This window comes from Eptatretus burgeri, chromosome 11 (genome assembly GCF_056783735.1).
Source record: "Eptatretus burgeri isolate ZD-2024b chromosome 11, Ebu_testis_v1, whole genome shotgun sequence".
In the NCBI taxonomy this organism is placed as follows: Eukaryota; Metazoa; Chordata; class Myxini; order Myxiniformes; family Myxinidae; genus Eptatretus; species Eptatretus burgeri.
In genome coordinates this window covers 94674407-94693698 of record NC_140971.1, presented here as the reverse complement: position 1 = coordinate 94693698, position 19292 = coordinate 94674407, and the positions used below count along the sequence as shown (strand labels likewise).

The following is a 19292-nucleotide window of genomic DNA, read 5'->3' as shown; positions in this document are numbered from 1 at the left end:
CAGGTCTTGTGCACACCAGTCTCCTGCCTCAGTTCAACCATCCTACTTCTCTCTACTGTCTTCATTCTTGCCATCTTTCTGACACAGTTGTTTTCACAAACCTGCAGCCTCTGTTATTGTCTCTTTTTAAGTTCCAGGGTCTCCAAACCGTAAATGTAGACTGGCCTTATGCAAGTCAGCAGAACCTTCCCTTTCAACTTTCTTGATATATTTCTGTCTGCCATTACTCCCTCCACCCTCCTTCACGCATTCGCACCCACCTGAATCCTCCTCCACACCACTGCCTCCGACTTAACATCCACGGTCACTGCTCCTGCCAGATACTCAAACCTATTTCCCTGTCCAATCTCCTTTCCTCTATCCTGATATTCATTTTTTTCTCTGCTGCCTGACCCACATCACTTCAGTCTTCTCCATACTCATCTTCAGCCCATTCTTCCCAAATGCCTACTTCTACTCCCGCCCACTCTCCATCACAACAGCCAGATCATCCGCATACAGCATCCTCCCCATACTACCACTCAAGCTCACCTTGTTGCTTACCAGTTCTATCACCATGATAAACATGATTGGGCTGAGAGCGCTTCTTGCCTCAAACCGATGTTCAGGCTGAACTTATCAGACTTCCCAGGACCAACCAAAAGTCTTCCCTTCATTCCCTTGTACATCCATTCCACCAACCAAAATTCTACTTCCAGCACTCCCATCCATCTCAGTGTCACAATCACCGTCTCTCTCGGAACAGTGTCGTTGGCTTTCTCCAGTTCCACAAAACCAAATGCTATCTCACCTTGCACCTCCAACCTCTTCTCCACCAGTTGTCTCAATGTGAACATCCGCTCCGTCATCCCTTAGCCTTTTGAAACTTCTGCTGCTCTTCTCCAATCTCCATATAAACACTCTTCCTTACCCACCTGTCCAGAATCCTCTCCAGCCCCTTCATTACATGACTTCGCCGGATCTTGAATATCACCATTCACCTTCCATGTCGGCACAATTAACCCTGTCCTCCAATCATCTGGAATTGAACCCTTGTTCATACATATTTTCAACAGCTTCTTCTTCCAACTGACTCAGATGCCTTCTGCCGCAATTATCATCTCTGCACACACCTCATCAATGCCGGTAATTCTTCCCTTCTTCATCCTCTTCAATGCCATCTGCGCTTCCTCCTCTGTGATCTCCACCAACTCCACTTTCCCCACTGCATAACATGATCGCTCCAGCTCACCATTGCTTCCTTTCCAGTTCAATGGCTCTTTGAAATATCCTTCCCACACCTTCAATTCTGCACCCATCTCTGTCGCTCGCCTCAAACCACCATCCTCAATCACCGCCCGCCCCAATCCCCATCTCATATCCTCACCATCCATGTCCCTGTCATGAGCCAACTTCAAGATCATCTTCTTTCTCATATCATCCTCATCCATATCATTCCTCACCTTATCCACAGCCAGCTCTTATTGCTGCATCCTTCTGCCCATACAGGTGTAGCAACCCCACATCCAGCTGCCTCCCCTATCCTTGATCTTCTCTATCCTCTTCCAAACCTACTCCTCTTCACAAACTGCCTTTGCTACCTCAACCATCCACCAGACCTGGTTTCTATCCTTCGATGATGCACCCTTTCCTGATGTCCTTCCACACAAAACTTCTGCAATTCTCCTAAAGGCCTCTCCATATTTCTTCCAATCCTCCTCCAAACCTTCCGCTTCTTCACTAAGTTGCTCATACCTCAGTCTCTTCTTGTACTCCACAACAAAGTTTCCCCTCCACTTCCCCCACATAATAATCTTCCGATCCCTGCTCTTAACTTCCCTTCTTTTTTAATTTGTACCACAAACACCACAGACTTGCGCTGGGTGGTGGCATGCTATCCAGCCACTTTGTTACAATCCTTAACCCTCCACAACTGTCGCTTCCTTACAACCACCAAATCCAGTTCTGTTCTGATAATGTCAACTCCGATAGGTAATCTTGTAGCTTTCCCTCTATTGAAAGAATGAAGCAGCAATAGCCATCCCATGCCTTCTCCCAGCTCCACAAGCTGTCAACACTCTGTTCCTCGTTCCCCAACCAAATTTACCAACACATTCCTCTCACCCGGCTCCGCTACTCCCACATGCTCGTGGAAGTCCACCACAATGCAGAGCATAACATCCACCTCAACCATTCCCATGATCCTCTCCAGTGTGTCCCTGAATTCATCCTTCTCTTCCCCAGTCCTTCCCGTTTGTGGCCCATATTCCGGCATTCGACAAACCGTTTACCTTTGTATCACCACCCATGCCATTACAATCCATCCATCCCATCTTTCCACTCTGACAACTGACTTGCTGATCTCTTTCAAAACGATTACTCTCACGCCAGTCCTCCTTCCATCCAAACCCGCGTGCAATAACTTGTATCCTCCGACCACCCTCCTCACCCTATCTATTTCCCGTCTGATGTCCACACACACGACACTTCCAACCCTCTTCATTCATCTCAACCACCTCGACATCTCTCCTCCACCCATCCCCGCTTTTGATCACACATTCAAACTACCTCGCCTGACTTTGCTTCTGAACTGCCTCCAACCTGGCACAGCCAGTACCATCTTTATTTGTTTGGGACAATAAGGTCATCATTCTGCTGCACTGCCCTGACTGACCTGCTGGAACCACTACCCTTGCCTGCTATCATAACACGCACACACACACACAAACCTCTCTGTCTCTCTCTGTCTCTGTCTGTCTGTCTGTCTCTCTCTCTCTCTCTCTCTCTCTCTCTCTCTCTCTCTCTCTCTCTCTCTCTCTCTCTCTCTCTCTCTCTCTCTCTCTCTCTCTCTCCACTCGCTCCCCACCTCCCCTTGCGTACCCCTTGGCTCTTCTTTCACATTTGACTCCTCACCCCCACCCTCGAGAAACTCATCCCAACCTCCACCCCACTCACTGCCTCCACTCTTCCTTCCCCAACCCCCACTCAATCCGTGTCCTCATATCCCACTCTCCCCGCTCTCCTCAATGCATTAAATTTATGCTTATTCAGCTTACAACAAGTCACTGATTTTCACAAAAGTCACTCAATTTGACCCTCATCACGTTCACCGAGCCGAGTCAAAAGGATTAAGGAGTACCTGCCGCACAATCTGTTCATTTACTCCATCACCCCACGGGCCGAAGCAAGTCCCCGAGCACAAAGGGCACCTGCAACATGAACTGTTGATTTACTCCACAAGCCTGAGGGCCGAAGCAAGTCCATGGGCACAAAGAGCACCGGCAGCATAAACTATTGATTTACTCCCCCGCCCCACGGGTCGAAGATTTACACCACCCATGGGTCAAAACTTTTCCACCACCCCATGGGTCAAAGTTTCCCGAGCACAAAGAGCATCACAGCCAGAACTGTTGATTTACTCCACAAACCTGCAGGCCAAAGCAAATCCATGAGCACAAAGAGCACCACAGCCAGAACTGTTGATGTGCTCCACCACCCTGCAGGTCAAAGTATGTTCACAGCACAAAGACCACACAAAGATAATAACAAACATGGATTCCATCCACCTCCATCAACTCACCCTGGCCCAAGCTCTGGGCTTGGTGAAAGGTAATGCTCAAGCAGTACAGCAGGCAGGTATGCTGCAAGGCCGTGAAGCCCAATGAAAATTTGGTCCCAATCGTCATTCAAATTATTTTCTCCTTTTTAGTTCGAATAAACATAGCTTCAACATTTCTCTTATAACCCATAAGGACTGTTATGAAACTCTGTTTCCGTTTGTTATCAGGTCGGGGACTGGAAGGCTATCTCCCCAATTGGACATGGAGGTTTTGCAATAGTCTATGAAGGAAGGAATGTCAAATCTGCAGAAGTGGTACAATCTGTTTTTTCTTTTTCAATTTTTTTTTCCTCGTCTTTCCAAATTGTGACTACGACGTCAGAATATGACTCTTTGTCTTGTCGCTTTCAGGCTGCATTGAAGAAGGCAAAGGACCCGAACAGGGCATCAAGCGTAAGTTTGTGTGAATGTGGATATAACGGTTTTTGTTTAAGCTCTTGAAACAAAACAGTTTAGATATTTGTCTGTGATGGAGAATATTGCCCCCTGAAGCTGGTGAGTTTCTCACAGTTACAATTTTGTGGTTATGGAGGAAGCTAACCTTTATACAGTTTAAAGAATGAGTTTGTTCAAATTTCTTCAATTCTTTTTGCAGCTCTTGAATGAAGCTGAAATAATGCGATCGCTTGATCATCCCAACATTGGTAAGTGTTTCACTCATTTCACTCAAACCTATGGTTGTACTTCATGAATAAAAGGACTGGTGCTTCACTGATAGCAAAAGGACATTTGAAGAAAGATTTTCAAGAGGAAGAATGAGGCAAATCCTTGAGGATTTGCCAAATACAGGCAAATCCTTGAGGCGAACCTGCTTCAGAGTACAAAAGACCTTAAACTGCAGTGAAGATTTATGTTCCAACAGGACAACGACCCCAAGCATCAAGCCAATGCAACAGTGGAATGGCTTCAGAACAAGAACGTGAAAGTCCTTGAGTGGCCCGGGCAAAGCCCAGACTTGAATCCCATTGAGAATCTGTGTAAAGACTTGAAGGACGCTGTTCACTGATGCTATCCATCTCACTTAATAGAGCATGAGCAAAGCTGCAAGGAAGAATGGGAGAAAATCCCCAAATCCAGATGAGAGAAGCTGATACACACATACCCAAGAAGAGTCAAAGCTGTAATCACTCCCACAGGCACTTCTACAAAGTATTGACTGAGGCGGCTGAATACTTCTTGACACAAGATCAGATTTTAGGTCTTTTAGGTCTTTGGGGATTTTTTGGGTCCTCGGGGACTTTTGGTTCATCTGGGTCTTTTGGGTCATTGGGAACTTTTGGGTCTTTTTGTTCTTCTGAGTCTTTCAAGGAAATCATGAAGTACCTCCTCCTTATTAAATAGATGTGATCACGTCACACCTTTATCCGGCATTTATTTGTTATGCACACACAGGACAGGGAGAGGTGGGGAGGGAAGAGATTGGAAATGCTGATGTTGAGTAAAGGAACAGAAGGCAAGAGGATAGGAATGGAGGTATCTCTTTATTGTGTACATACATACATGTAGGGAGTAAATTCAGTAAAATATGAGAATGTAACATGGTAGAAGAAGGAAAGGAAGTGAGCAGAGTTTGGGAGAAGGGGGGGAGATTGGGTGGCAATAGGATTGTGGTGATGGAAGGGAAAGGAAGGAGCAGAGAAAGGAGAGAAGGTAAAGAAAAATTCCGCTATGTTGGCGTATAAAATAAATAGATGACTTCATAACTGAAGGACAACAAGGTAGCAGAATGTCCGAGTGGAGACGGAAGAGACGGGAATATTTTATGGGATGTAAATGGAAATGGGGAAGAGGCTTGTTTGAGATATATCGGTGAGGTTATAGGGGTCGGGGGTTCCCCATGTAAACACCCCACAAAATCATTGGATCAAAGCAGCTACGTGTGAGCCAAATTGTTTCAGAAGTTGTGAAAAAAATCAATTTTCATCTACAGTGAAGTTGTTGCAGCAGAAAAAAAAATCCAAGATTCACTGAACATTTTGAAAAAAAAAGTTTATAAAAAGGATTGGTCATCACAAAATGTCATCATTTTCAAAATAGGGTAGGATTTTTTGATTTGGTCAGGCTGACATGCAAGTTTTCCGCTCAAACAACAGCAAAGTCAGCTCTAATGATTGGTCCAGGAGAAAAACATTGTAGTTTTGGGGTTTTATAGCTTGTACCATTGTTTCATAATGCTATGTGAACCATTGTTTAAAATGACTGTCAGCTCATTGATGACTGTCATTCGAAGGGTCAAAAACCCAAAATTGTCCAGAAATGATAACCTGAATCAAATACTGCATCAATGCTATCAGTAAGCTTAGTAATATAATCAAAAGCATTTATGATGGAAAATAACATGAATTACACAGAAAAATCACCTTTCTGAAAATGTGACGGACCGGTGGAGAAATTTTCATCAGATGATATTTTCACTAATATGGGGAATAAGGGAATGATACTTGGTCAGATTAATCACTCCCATTGTATTTGAGTATATAACGAACAATAATTTAATTGCCATGTTATTAGTCTAAACTATTGACTGAAATGCAAAATGTGACGGACCGGTGGAGATTTTCACTGGCCAAACCCAATTTGCTAGCCAAGTCATATCAGTTCCCTAATCCTGAAAATAACATGAAAGTTTACTATTACTCGAAGAAACTTTCAAGCAATATCATTAGAAAAAATATTTATTTTCTATCGGATTGGACTCAAGGGAATTTATAGGCACCAAGAAGAGCCTTCTAGTGTGAAAATGGTCAATTTCGACGTTTTCCGTCAGTTCACATGGAAAGACCCTTTTCGAGCTGATCCAATTCTATTTTCAAATAATATTGGGGCTATTTGTCATACTGGGAACCAAGACTAGCATAAACAATGGAAATAATTATATCAGCCCTACAATATATATCATTAATTTCTCTTCTTCTTCTTTTGGCTGCTCCCGTTAGGGGTCGCCACAGTGGATCATCCGTATGATCCGCATAGTGATTTGGCACATGTTTTACGCCGGATGCCCTTCCTGACGCAACCCTGGTCGCCTCTTACGACACAGGGATATGGTACAACTATTTTAACCGGGGTATACACTGGCCCAGTACACTGGTACTCATTTCGCCGACCTCGGAAGGATGACAGGCTGAGTCAACCCCCTGGTGTATTAATTCAGTGGCCCAACGGGGCTTGAACTCAGGACCTTTTGGATCCCAAGCCGCTGCCCTAACCACTGCGCCAACACCAGGCTAAATATCATTAATTTACAAATGTGAAAATAAAAAACAGGCCCTTATTGACAACTTCATGACAAATTCCCCAGAGTGAGCACATGAAGGACTCAATATAGACCAGGAAGACCATACATTTTTTTTTATAGATTTTCAAACGCTTGTTTAGAATATCTCCTCCAAAATTTTGAGTAAACTATTTAGGCACACTGATCACTTTCTACAATGAGGGTTCCCTGAAACACTGTGGCTCACACTTCCCTGCGTTGGGCCTTATACTGGATGATGTCATTGCCACCCAAGGATGTCAATGACGTCATCATTGCCATGATGATGTCGTTGCCTCACAGATTGCAAAAAATAGAGTTAAACAAGTCAGAAAAAACATGTTTTTGAAATGAAAAAACACGTGGGGATGAAATCCCCTCAAATACAAGCTTGGAAGGAATGACAAAATTGGAATGACACTGATATTCAATGTCTGATATCTGGAGCACCAACACCAACATGATATCCAACCACCCCCCCCTCACCCCCACACTCACCCCCACAAACTGGAATTGAGAAACCGGATTCTCTTATTTGCTCTTCGTATTTCACTTTTGAATGCTTTTGTGTAATCAATAATGAGACTGCACCACACTGTAAATCAAACTTACTGAATACAAATCGGCCAACCATATCCGAACAGGTTGGCAGAATGTTGTCTTTTCACAATAGTTCTCTTAAGTTCTTTCTGCGAACTCAATTCCACTTTTTATGTAAAGTAATTAGTACATACACTACCCACAGAACGCCTCCCCCCACCCACCCTCCCCCCGTCCCTTCCTTGTTTGCGCCATTTGTATTCCCTTCACTGATCGGATTCCCTCCACTGCCTTCCTCCCAACCCGGGTTCTTATTTAATTCTGAAGAAAGCCCTGGGAGGTCCATGTACTTATTTAATAGATGTATCTGTGATTGATGGGACAGTGCTGAGAAGTTCCATCCTAACCTTTCCAAACAACATCATCAACAGAGAAAGGACCATTCTCCCATTTATTACGTGCCATTGAAAGGGTCACATGAAATTCACAAATGAAGTTCACATGTTTATTATGTTGTTTAAAACTTTTTCCCTGTGGGTGAGTTTATTATGTCATCTTAACTTGTGCTCCCCTTTCTTGTTTCCCGACAGTGAAGTTGCTTCATGCCTACAACTATACAGTTTCCAAATTAGTGGTCCTCGTTCTGGAATATGTTGATGGAGGTGACTTTTCTCAATTAATTTCCTTGCTTGTGTCAAACCATGGCGATCATTCATTTTAACAATCAAACATTCACATCTTAAAATAAAATACTTTTCCTCCACTTGTGTTTTCTCAAAAATTAAAAACACTCATTGCCTTGTACTTGTATGTTTCTGTGAAAAAATGTCTAATACTGTTCCATGTTTGCAGAATCACTTTTCGAGAAACTTCTTTCGTGGGGGAAACTTTCAGAAAAACAGGCATGGCCTCTCATGGCTCAGGTGAGTTGAAAGAGTGTTTCATCTCGATGTGATGTTGATTTGTTTTTGAAAATCGACAGAAGGCAGTGAACTAAAAAAAAATGGACAATCTCAACAATCACAAGTCAATCTGTGCCCACGTTTTCATGTTTTTGATCTCCTCCTTCCAGATGGCGGCCGCTGTTGACCATATGCACAGTCACAACATTGTGCACAGAGATATAAAGGTAACAAACTACATCAGCGTACACTGTGATATGTTCTGTAAACACTGCAACTTGAAAAGCATTTTTTGTGCAGCACAGCGAGGAAGGAATTTGGGTCAGTGGGGGTAGAGTGGGTTCGAGTGGAGTTTATTACTGAAGGAGAGGTCTCACACTTCACTCCTCCTCATGGGATTATCTACAAACTGAATTAAAAGGCAATCCTGAACTAGATCGAGAAATTCCTCGTGTCCTCTGTCCTTTGCTTGTTCCTGGACCAATTTCTCCCTGACAAATTAAAATAACTTACAATCAAATCACTTCCCTTACCACATGCCTTCAGTAATTACTCGTGAACCCTTCTGTCTCACTCTTCCATCACACCACACCAGGAGCCTGATAAACCTATCCGATGAATACCTAACCATTCTTTCATCCATCATCTCCATCCAGACACAACCCTCGACATTAATTCCTTCCTTCCTATCACCCCCTTTCTCTTGATACGATATTATCCTTCACCCAGACTGCTACACTACCTCCTCTTTTCTCTTTACTATTACACCTCTCTGCTTCCTTGTTTGACGATCAGCGTTTAAAAGGATAGAGCACAGACAAACAATTCTGGGAAGGCAATGGCAAATCATTGAGTGTAGCCCTTGCCAAGGAACTGCTTCGGCAGCACCAACGCTCCAGAAAGAGTGTTATTACTCATCAAATCCAAAATCAAATCACACCCCTACATCTTGCAGCCTTCTCGTTCTGTCCTCCGATTGTTCTCATTTGAACAAACTTTCATCTTCTGCATCGATGTTGTTCGTACTCCTCACTGTACGCTCTCACTCACTTGATCCTTCTCCATCTTATTATTTATACTTCTGGTCTTGGTCGAGGATGGTTTTTTTTTTGTTTATTGTTTTTTAAAACTTTTCTCTTCCTGTAATTTTTTATTTTTTCTTGCCTGCCCTTGTTATCAAATTTCTCATCTTTATTTTAACTTGTTTTATCATCCAAGGTTTGATTTTTCTTTTCATAAATTGATTTCTGTTTCTCCTCCAGCTCCAAAAGATCATCTACAGCCCTCCAGGCATTTTGAAAATAATTGATTTTGGCCTTGCGACAAGGTTCAAGAGTGGCCAACTACTTTATGACTTCGCTGGTACGCGTGGATACATGGCTCCAGAAATTTCACAGGGTGGCCAATGTGGCTATGAAGGTCCCCCAGTTGACGTCTGGTCTTTGGGAATCTTATTCATGAAGTTGTTAGTCGGAGAGCATTTTCATGGAGACGATATTCTTGAAGTGAGTATTGTTTGTTATCGTGTCATGATCATTCTCACAAATTCCTGTCATCATGATTGTGCCCAGAGTTCTCCTTTTGAACATAACCAACCTAATTGTTATTTTGAAAATCACAGTCTTTGCTGCAGAAAGCGTTACGATCGGATGAAGGAAGGGATAGTCACTTGGCGGGGGTAACGGAGTTTGAACAGTTCATGGATGAAAGTGAATTAAGTGTGTGGAGAGAATCTGCACAGGAGATTGACATTGCTGAATGTGTGTTCAGTGAAAAGCGTGAAGAGTGAAGAGAGTGTGAGGATGTGTTGAGTAAAGGGAATGAAGAGTGTGTGCCATGTGAAAAGTCTGGTGAGTCAAGCCCTGGTGTTGGATTCGTGGGGAGGGTGGCTGCCTTGGGATGTTCCAGTCCTGAGTTTGAGCTCTGTTGACCACTGAATTAACACCAGGCGGGGTTGACTCAGCCTGTCATCCTTGTGAGGTTGGCGAAATAAGTACCAGTGAACTGGTATAGGGGCACCGCATCAGCGGCATAGTCGTGCCCCAACAAAACGATAGCTACCCGGCAGCCAAGGTGACATACGCAAGAAGAAGTTAAGGGAGTGGGGATATGTGATGAGTGATTGGAGTGTGAGAGTGGTGAGTGAAAGGAGTGGAGAGTATGTGCTGAGTTGAATGTGTTGTGAGTGAAGGCAGTGGAGTGTGTGTGTGTGTGTGAGTGTGTGTGTGTGTGTGTGTGTGTGTGTGTGTGTGTGTGCTGAGAGTGTGTGTGTGTGTGTGTGTGTGTGTGTGTGTGTGTGTGTGTGTGTGTGTGTGTGTGTGTGTGTGTGTGCTGAGTGAAAGGTGCTGGGACGTTGTTTGGCTTGCTCAGCACACCATTATTTACCCATGATCATGGCGATAATTTTGATGTTAAGATCTCTTTGTTTGACGAGTGGAGGTTCCGCAGGGTAGTCCTGTCTGAAGACATGATCTCTGATCTCCTTCAACATCATTCATGTTTGTAACATTCATCACATCTCTCTCACTGTCATTTCTTATCCACTGCAGAATGAAACAAATAATTGTTTCATTTCCTCTTTTCTCTTGTAATTCCTGTTGGTACCGACCATTATTTATTTATTTAAATTGTAAAAACAATTCTCTGGAAAACTTCGGCGAACAATGTTGTTTTTTTGCTCCGTTTAATTTCTACTCCAAAACATTTGAGTTTTCACATATTTATTGATTTAAATCGATGGAGGCTTCCGATCCAGTTATTGAGGTGAGAGAGTATTTTACAACTCACAATACAACTTTTCTTTTGTTCCACAACTTGGTGAATCAAAATCGATTTTACTAGTTTCGAGTCAGGTCTCGGTCATTGCATAAGTTCCTGCTTGTTGAGAAAATGTTCATGACGGAAATGTGAGCATTCGCTTGTGATGATGGGTTAGGATTCTGTCACAAATGCATTTGTTTTATTTCCTTGCAGCCAATGACAGATGACAGCACTGACTTTGAAGTCGTGTTCCAGCTCCCACCCTTTGCAAAACCCCTCCTGGGCACCCTTCTGACTTGGATGCTGTGTAAGGATCCTGTCGATCGACTGACGATGCAGGTGAGGGTTTGATACTTTTTTTTCTTCAAAAATTTAATTTGCGTGAACAAATAAGTCCACATGCTCGGGTATCTGAAGTCCTGTTGTTGTGTTGCAAAATGCTATTGTTCACTGGTGAAGACATTTCCTGCTCGGGTTTACATTTGATTTCCCACACATCCATCATTATACTTTACAGGAGATTATGAAATACAAATTGATAAAGCGTTTTCCCTTGAAACGCTGAACTTCATTGTGGAGCCATCGACGGTAAGCAGCCCTCCTTTTTCTCTCTTTCGTATCCTCTTTAATTGTTGTTTCCCTGAAAGATGGAGGCTCAGGGGAAGAGCAAGATGACAGAGAGGATTAACTGATAATCGGGCAATGGGGAAACTTGAAGAAATTAAACAATGAAATGAGCAAACTGCAGGAGAGCTGCAAAGATCGATGGGAAAAGGCGACACATAAACATGCGGCAAGATGTTGGGAGAAGAAGGTTTAACTGGGGTGCAAAAGATTTTGAGTTGGGATGGGGGATAACATGAGATGGTGCTGCACCACCTGCTTTGGAACCCTGGAGGGAAGAGTAGGAAAGCACAGCCTCTGGAAGCTGGTTTTACACAAAGGAGAAGAGAAGAAGATAAAATAAGAGACGTAAATCACCCTGGATTTTGGATGTTTAACCAGGAGTGGGAACTGGATGAAGATGTTCTTCCTGGAATTGTGGGGGATGGCCTCGGACCTGAGGGAGCAGAGAGACCAATATCAGAGAAGAAGTTACAAAAACATGGGGAGGCCACCCACCCATCTGCAATGTGAGAACAAAAGGTCTTGTGCTTCTGCGTCATCATGGAAGATTTCAATAATGTTGAGAGATGTAGACTACACACAATCTAGGAAAATGGACGTGATGCTCGGGCTCCAGCCTACAGGGGAGAACAGTACTCAAATTAGATGTGCACAAAGGACTTGTGGACAATGAGTCGTTCCGATGATTCAAGGAAAGACTTGGAACGTCGAAAGCTCCCTCGTCTGTGGCTGGCTCTGGAGGCCAGGTTTTCGATATGCTCAGCCAAGGAAAGCTAATGGCTGATGGTGAGGCCTCAACGTTCAACGGACTGAACCTCTTGCAGTGGATGACCAAATAAATTGATATGAGCATTCATTTGATAATTCTTCTGTCACGATGAGATGACTGTGATTTCCAGGATTAAAGGACATGTTCCATTTGTAGAACATTGCTGAGAGAGGAGCTGCTGGATGTCCAGTGCTGAATGGCACCAGAACAGAATCCAAATTGTTTTCACAGACAGATTGGTGTTGTCATGCACGAAAAGTTAAACACTGACTGGAGTTGTTATTTATGGAATGATGTTGCAATAACAAAGGTGAGATGATCCCAGTTTTATTACATAAGACCAATGTGTTTCTTAAAAATGGACCACAAGCTGATTGATGTTCATCTGTGTTGTAACATCTTGTCCATTGTCTGCTAATGTCCTGGCGATTCATGTGAAGGTGCACTTCTGTCCTCTCATGTCCAGCACATGATCTGTATATTCAATTAGTACCAGGTCTTCCCAGAGCATCAAAAACACCGAGTGAATCACCCATGTGTTTGTTGTTACCCCCATCACCGAAGGTGGACAGAGGTTATCTTTTCACCCCGGGCTGTTTGTCTGTCTGTCTGTGAGCAAGATACAGCAAAACGTTTGGACGAAATTTGGTGGACTTGTTGGGTGTTTGACAAGGATGAATTGGTTCGATTGAAGTGAAAATCTGGATGCATACACTGCAGTTTTTTTCAGCGATTCTTCACCATTTGAGTGATATGGCGAAAAACGATGAACAGCTTGATATCTCAAAATGTAATGAACGGATTCGACAAAACCTGGTGGGACAGATTGCGTGTGCGACAAGGACAAATTGATTCCATTTTGTCGAAGATAAGCCTCAAAGTCATCCTCTGATGATTTATTTGTCTTACGTATTAATTTTGATGCAATTTTTAATTCGTTTTGGAAGAATGCAGGAATTTAGTCAGTGCCGTCATCTCTCTCGCCCACAGTCGGGATGCATTGAGTGAAGGGGATTCCAGAAAAATGGACTCATTGAAAGGAAGAAGCGTTGGCAGTCCATCAAAGGAAGAACTATGATTTAACCCCCCACCCCCCACCCCCGCCAGAGTGACACCACAACTATGCAGTATCCAAATTAGTGGTCCTTGTTCTGGAATATATTGATGGAGGTGAGTTTTCTCAATTTATTTTCGAGAAATTCTGCCAATGTTTTTGTCATACACTATCCTGTCGGTGAATCGACTGACAATGCAGGTGAGGGTTTGATCCCTTTTTCAAAGATTTGATTTACGTGAACAAATATGCCCACATGCTGGGGTACCTGAACTCCTGTTGTTGTGGAGCAAAATGCTGTTGTTCACTGTTGAAGACATTTCCTGCTCGTGTTCACATTTGATTTCACACATGTCCATCATCATGCGTTACAGGAGATGATGAAATATAAGTGGATAAAGCGTGTTCCATTGAAACGTTGAACTTCACTTCAGAGCCATTGATGGTAAGCAGCCCTCTTTTTTTTCTCTCTTTCATATCCTCTTTACTTAGTGTTTCTCTGCAAGATGGAAGCTCAGGGAAAGAGCAAGGGGATGGAGAGGATGAACTGATAATACGGCAGTGGGGAACTCTTGAAGAAATGAAACAATGGAATGAGCAAACTTGAGGAGAGCAAAGATATATGGGAAAAGGCAACTCATAAACATGCAGCAAGATGTTGGGAGAAGAAAGGTTAACTGGGGTGCAAAAGATTTTGAGTCGGGATGGGAGATAACATGAGATGGTGCAGCACCACCTGCTTTGAAACCCTGGAGGGAAGAGAAGGAAAGCACAGCCTCTGGAAGCTGGTTTTGCACATTGGAGAAGAGAAGAAGAAAAGATAAGAGATGTACAGTCACCCTGGATTTTGGATGTTTAACCAGGAGTGGGAACTAGATGAAAATGTTCTTCCCGGAGTTGTGGGGGATGGCAGAAGACGTGAGAGAGCAGAGAGACCAATATCGGAGAAGAAGTTACAAAAACATGGGTAGGCCACCAACCCATCTGCAATGTGAGAGAAACTGGTCTTGTGCTTCTGCGTCATCATGGAAGATTTCAATAATGTTGAGAGATTTAGACTACACAGAACCCAGGAAATCGACGTGATGCTGGGGCTCCAGCCGATGGGGGAGAACAGTACTCCAATGAGATGTGCACAAAGGACTTGTGGACAATGGGTCGTTCCGATGATTCAAGGAAAGACTTGGAACGTCGAAAGCTCCCGATTCTGTGGCTGACTTTGGAGGCCAACTTTTCTCTGTGCTCAGCCCAGGAAAGCCCATGGCTGACAGAGAAGTTGAGAAGTTCAACAGACTGAACCTCTTGCAGTGGATGACCAAATAAATTGATATGAGCATTCATTTGATAATTCTTCTGTCACGATGAGATGACTGTGATTTTCCAGGATTAAAGGACATGTTCCATTTGTTAGAACATTGCTGAGAGAGGAGCCGCTGGATGTCCAGTGCTGAATGGCACCGGAACAGAATCCAAATTGTTTTCACAGACAGATTGGTGTTGTCATGCACGAAAAAGTTAAACACTGACTGGAGTTGTTATTTCTGGAATGATGTTGCGATAACAAAGGTTAGATTATCCCAGTTTTATTGCACAACACCAATGTGTTTCTTAAAAATGGACCACAAGCTGATTATTGTACATCTGTTGTTACATGTTGTCCATTGTCTACTCGTGTCCTGGCGATACATGTGAAGGTGCACTAATGTCTCCTCATGTCCAGCACATCATCTGTATATTCAATTCGTACCAGCTCTACCCAGAGCATCAAAAACACCGAGTGAATCACCCAGTGTTTGTTGTTACCCCCGCCACCGAAGGTGGACAGAGGTTATATTTTCACCCCTGGCTGCTTGTCTGTCTGTCTGTGAGCAAGATATTGCAAAATGTTTTGATGAAATTTGGTGGACAGGTTGGGTGTGTGACGAGGACAAATTGATTCCATTTTGTTGAAGCTCTGGATCTGGATACAAGAATTTAAATAATATTTTCAAAGTGATTCTTCATCATTGAAAGGGCCAAATACGATATACATAACAAGCATAATATTTCAAGAAGTTGTGGATGGATCAATGACGAAACTTGATGGTTGCATTGGATATGTGATGAGAACAAGCCGAGTCGATTTTCGTTCAGGTTTGGATGTAGATCCGGACGATCAGCGCGATACGAAACGTAAACCGCTCGGCCTGATGGAGGTATGTGCACCACCGAGTGCCATTCTCCTTTGTTTTGTTCCTCATTTTAACCCCTTCTATTCACAGTCTATAACATCGGCACAGAAGAACCGAGGATGACACCACGTTCTGAAAATCGTCTGTCAGCACCAAAAGACCATTCGAAAAGGATTGAAGGCCATTCTGTTTTTGATGTTGGAGATGTATTGATGTTTCGGTGAACACGTGTGTAGACTTATTTTATTACCTCCGTCCACCTTCATGTTTTCACCCCTGTCTGTTTGGCTGTCTCTCTGTGAGCAGTCTATCTCATCTAAACAGATCCTGTGCAGCCTGGTGGAGGGATGCGCTCTACCAGTGCCGGTTCGTGTGTGTATAGTTTCATCACCGGGATAGCCTCCACCCTGTGTCCTGAATCTGAAATTTGAATGACTGTATGTGTCATTGATGATGTATTTGATATTTCTGCAATTGATGTCAATAAAAATTATTTATTGAAATACAAAATCTCTCAAAATGATCCTCAGATGATTTATTTGTTTTACGTATTGCTTTTAATGCAATTTTACAATTCACTTTGGAAGAAAGCAGTAATTCATTCAGTGCCGCCAACTCTCTTGCCCTCCTTCGGGATGGATTGAGTGATGGGGGTTTCCAGAAAAATGGACTCATCAAAGGAAGAAGTGTTGGCATTGCAACAGTTGCACAAATTGTTCAACTGTTCTTGCGTGCTGCCTCGGTGCACCAGAGCGAATACCCCAGTTACCCAAAGGGGGAGCACGGCAGAAAAGGTTAATGGACCACATTTAGGTGTTTCGTCTATTCTTTAACAGGTGAAACTAGCCTCCAACACAAAACAGAAAGATATATTAATTTAACATGTCATTTATTAATCCCTACTGTCCACCTTTCAAATGCCAATACCATTTCATAAGATTCCATAACCAGAATTAATGCAAAAGAAACTCTGATTTTAAAACTCCCCAGACCCAGACACACACACACACACACACACACACACACACACACACACACACACACACACACACACACACACACACACACACACACACACACACACACACACACACACACACACACACACACGTTTCAACGCAGTTTTGAATAAACTCACGACTTTCAAGTCGGTAACTTATCTGGTATTTTCATTGAAAAAAAAAACAAAAAAATACGAGGATACAACTTGGTGTCAAAGTCAGTTGTGTTCACATTTCGAAGCAGGCTCTGTTGCTCCGATAAGTGCACAGGGGGTGATGTCTGACTGGCCAGCCGCATTGTGAGTCCCCAGAGGGTGATCTTCATACCACCAAATAAAGCAGATTAATCTGTGTCCACTACTCACCGTGAAGGACCATGCTGCGTCCAGCCGTGCCGAGGGATGCAGAAGAACTTGGTCTTGGGTTTGTCGAGATGCCCAGAGAGGGTTTTGTCTGCTTGGATGTCAGTCCTGTGACCCCATCAGGATAATATAGCTTGGTCGAGAACCCAACCGATCAGCAGGTTGGATCGACCAGCATCCGCAAAGATGCAACCAGTTCAAGTCAAGGTTGTCATCAACTTTTAACACTCTCAATCGTGGTGAGCAAGTAAATTTTGCGGGACCTTCATCACTGGTTTGAGGCCAGTTTCATAAAATGAACTTGGCCACATGCTGCAGCTGTTCCATCTTGCATAGTCCACATCACGTTCTCCCCCCTCCTCTTGTATGGCTCTGGTTCACATCGTATTTCTCTCTCTCACCTCGTAAGCGTCTTTGTTGCCTTTTGTTGTGTTGGGCACACGGTCATTCTGAGGCCTGGCGACAAGGTGTCTGCATTCCTTTTCTGTGCAGAGGCCGTCCACGGCCCGGATCAGCATGTCCCAAAATAATTATTTCTCCCAGTCCATTCCTCTTTCACGTAGGAGTGAAGCTTGAACACAATAATCCAAACCCTGCATTGTACAATATGATTTGTCCAGCCACACAGACATTCAAGCCTCCATAAAGCTTTCCTCAAAGTCATGCTGACATTCCAGCACTCTGCCGAGCACCACATCTGCATGCGGCTGCCTGCTCCAGTGTCCTTTCATTCAGTAACCACAATTATTATTTAATTTAACTTGCCTTTTCCACAGCACATACCTCAGCAACATTAGCTGTGTTGTGATATCACTGCATCTTCGGCAAAAGCACGAGAAAGTGTGACAATAGTGTTGGCATGGGCGTCTACGTTGGCCATGGCCGCACAGCTGACACTGCACATAAAAAAGGCTGAATGCCTAAACTCCGTGTTTGCTTCCGTATCTTGTGTCCCAAACCATCCCTTTCTGTACCAACCTTACCCAGTCACACCCAGCAGACTCTGTGTCCTTTTTTCCTGAGAAGGTGGAGAGCTTTCTGTCAAACCTCAACTCTGATTCTGCAACCAGTCCAGAAGACATCAGCCCACATGTCCTGAAAACCTGCTCTGCTGCTCTTGCTCACCCTCTCTGTGTTCTGTTCACCCTCTCATTTGCTCAAGGTCATCTACCTTCTGAATGGAAATCAGCAAACATCACCGATATGTATAAAAAAGGTGCAAAAACAGATCCCTGCAACTACAGACCAATCAGCCTTCTCCCAATCATCAGCAAGGTTATAGAATCCATCATCGCTTCCAACATTAAATCCTTCCTCTTCTCCAATGGCCTGATTTACGTTCATCAATTTGGATTTAGAACAGGTCTCTCTATCCTGGACTTGCTGCTCTTGCATTCCCAGCAATGGATGGAGGTCCTCAATGCCAGACATGAGATCAGAGCCATTTCCCTCAACATATTGCACGCTTTCGATACAGTCTGGTACCACGCCCAGCTCACGAAACTCTCTTCCAATGGTATCCAAGGCCATCTCCACAAATGGCTCACAGACTTCCTCTCTTGTCACAGCCAACTGAACCCCCCCCCATCTGCGTTCTTTCATTCAAACTTTTCGGCCTCACTAATCTGCCATTATCTTTCCTGGGAAAGCCACATCTCCAAGCTGGCCTCCAAAGCCAGTTGCCGACTGTGCATCCTTCGTCATGCAAAGTCCTTTCTTGGCACACCTGAGTGACTGACCACGTACAAAGCTTTCATCCGCAGCATGATGGAGTGTTCAAGGCTGGTGCTCCCGCATTTCTCGGCTTCACGCTGTGGAAGTCAAGGAATTTGGGATAATTGGTTTTTCGCGTGATGAGGCTGTCTTTGGGTCTTTCACACACTCACCGCAGGCAGGTGTATGTATAGTTTCTGTCTTCTACCATCTCCTGTCTGGCCTCGCCTCCCCCCCCCAACTGTTCTGTCTATCTGTCCCGCCCATATTTCCCCAGGGCGCTCAAGGTCCGCCAGCAACCCCCTTCTGGTAAAAGTACCAAAATCAAGAATCACTGTTCACCTTCACGCTTTCATTCCTATTTTTTTCTCACCTTTGAAACAAACTCCCACACTCTTCAATCCCATTCTTCCCTCCAGGCCTTCAAAACAGCTGTTCAACACCATCTCTCATCTTCCCCCATCCCAAACTGTGATCCTCTCTACTCCCGTTGATCCACCCCAAACCCACCACTTTCAAATTCCCTGTTTTTCTTCCTG

General features: G+C 43.8%; 1 protein-coding gene across 1 annotated transcript in view; it reads left to right on the top strand.

The window, feature by feature from the left end:
* LOC147017685 (uncharacterized) overlaps positions 1-16579 on the top strand; it is a 38657-nt gene extending 22078 nt beyond the window's left edge. The window contains exons 7-16 of the mRNA XM_085847464.1: positions 3767-3853; positions 3950-3991; positions 4194-4242; positions 7985-8056; positions 8247-8317; positions 8467-8523; positions 9559-9801; positions 11270-11395; positions 11574-11644; positions 15768-16579. Coding sequence (XP_085703590.1) covers positions 3767-3853; positions 3950-3991; positions 4194-4242; positions 7985-8056; positions 8247-8317; positions 8467-8523; positions 9559-9801; positions 11270-11395; positions 11574-11621 — 795 coding nt within the window. The 3' untranslated portion in view covers positions 11622-11644; positions 15768-16579. The remainder of the gene's footprint in view (positions 1-3766; positions 3854-3949; positions 3992-4193; positions 4243-7984; positions 8057-8246; positions 8318-8466; positions 8524-9558; positions 9802-11269; positions 11396-11573; positions 11645-15767) is intronic.
* Positions 16580-19292: the final 2713 nt, after the last annotated feature.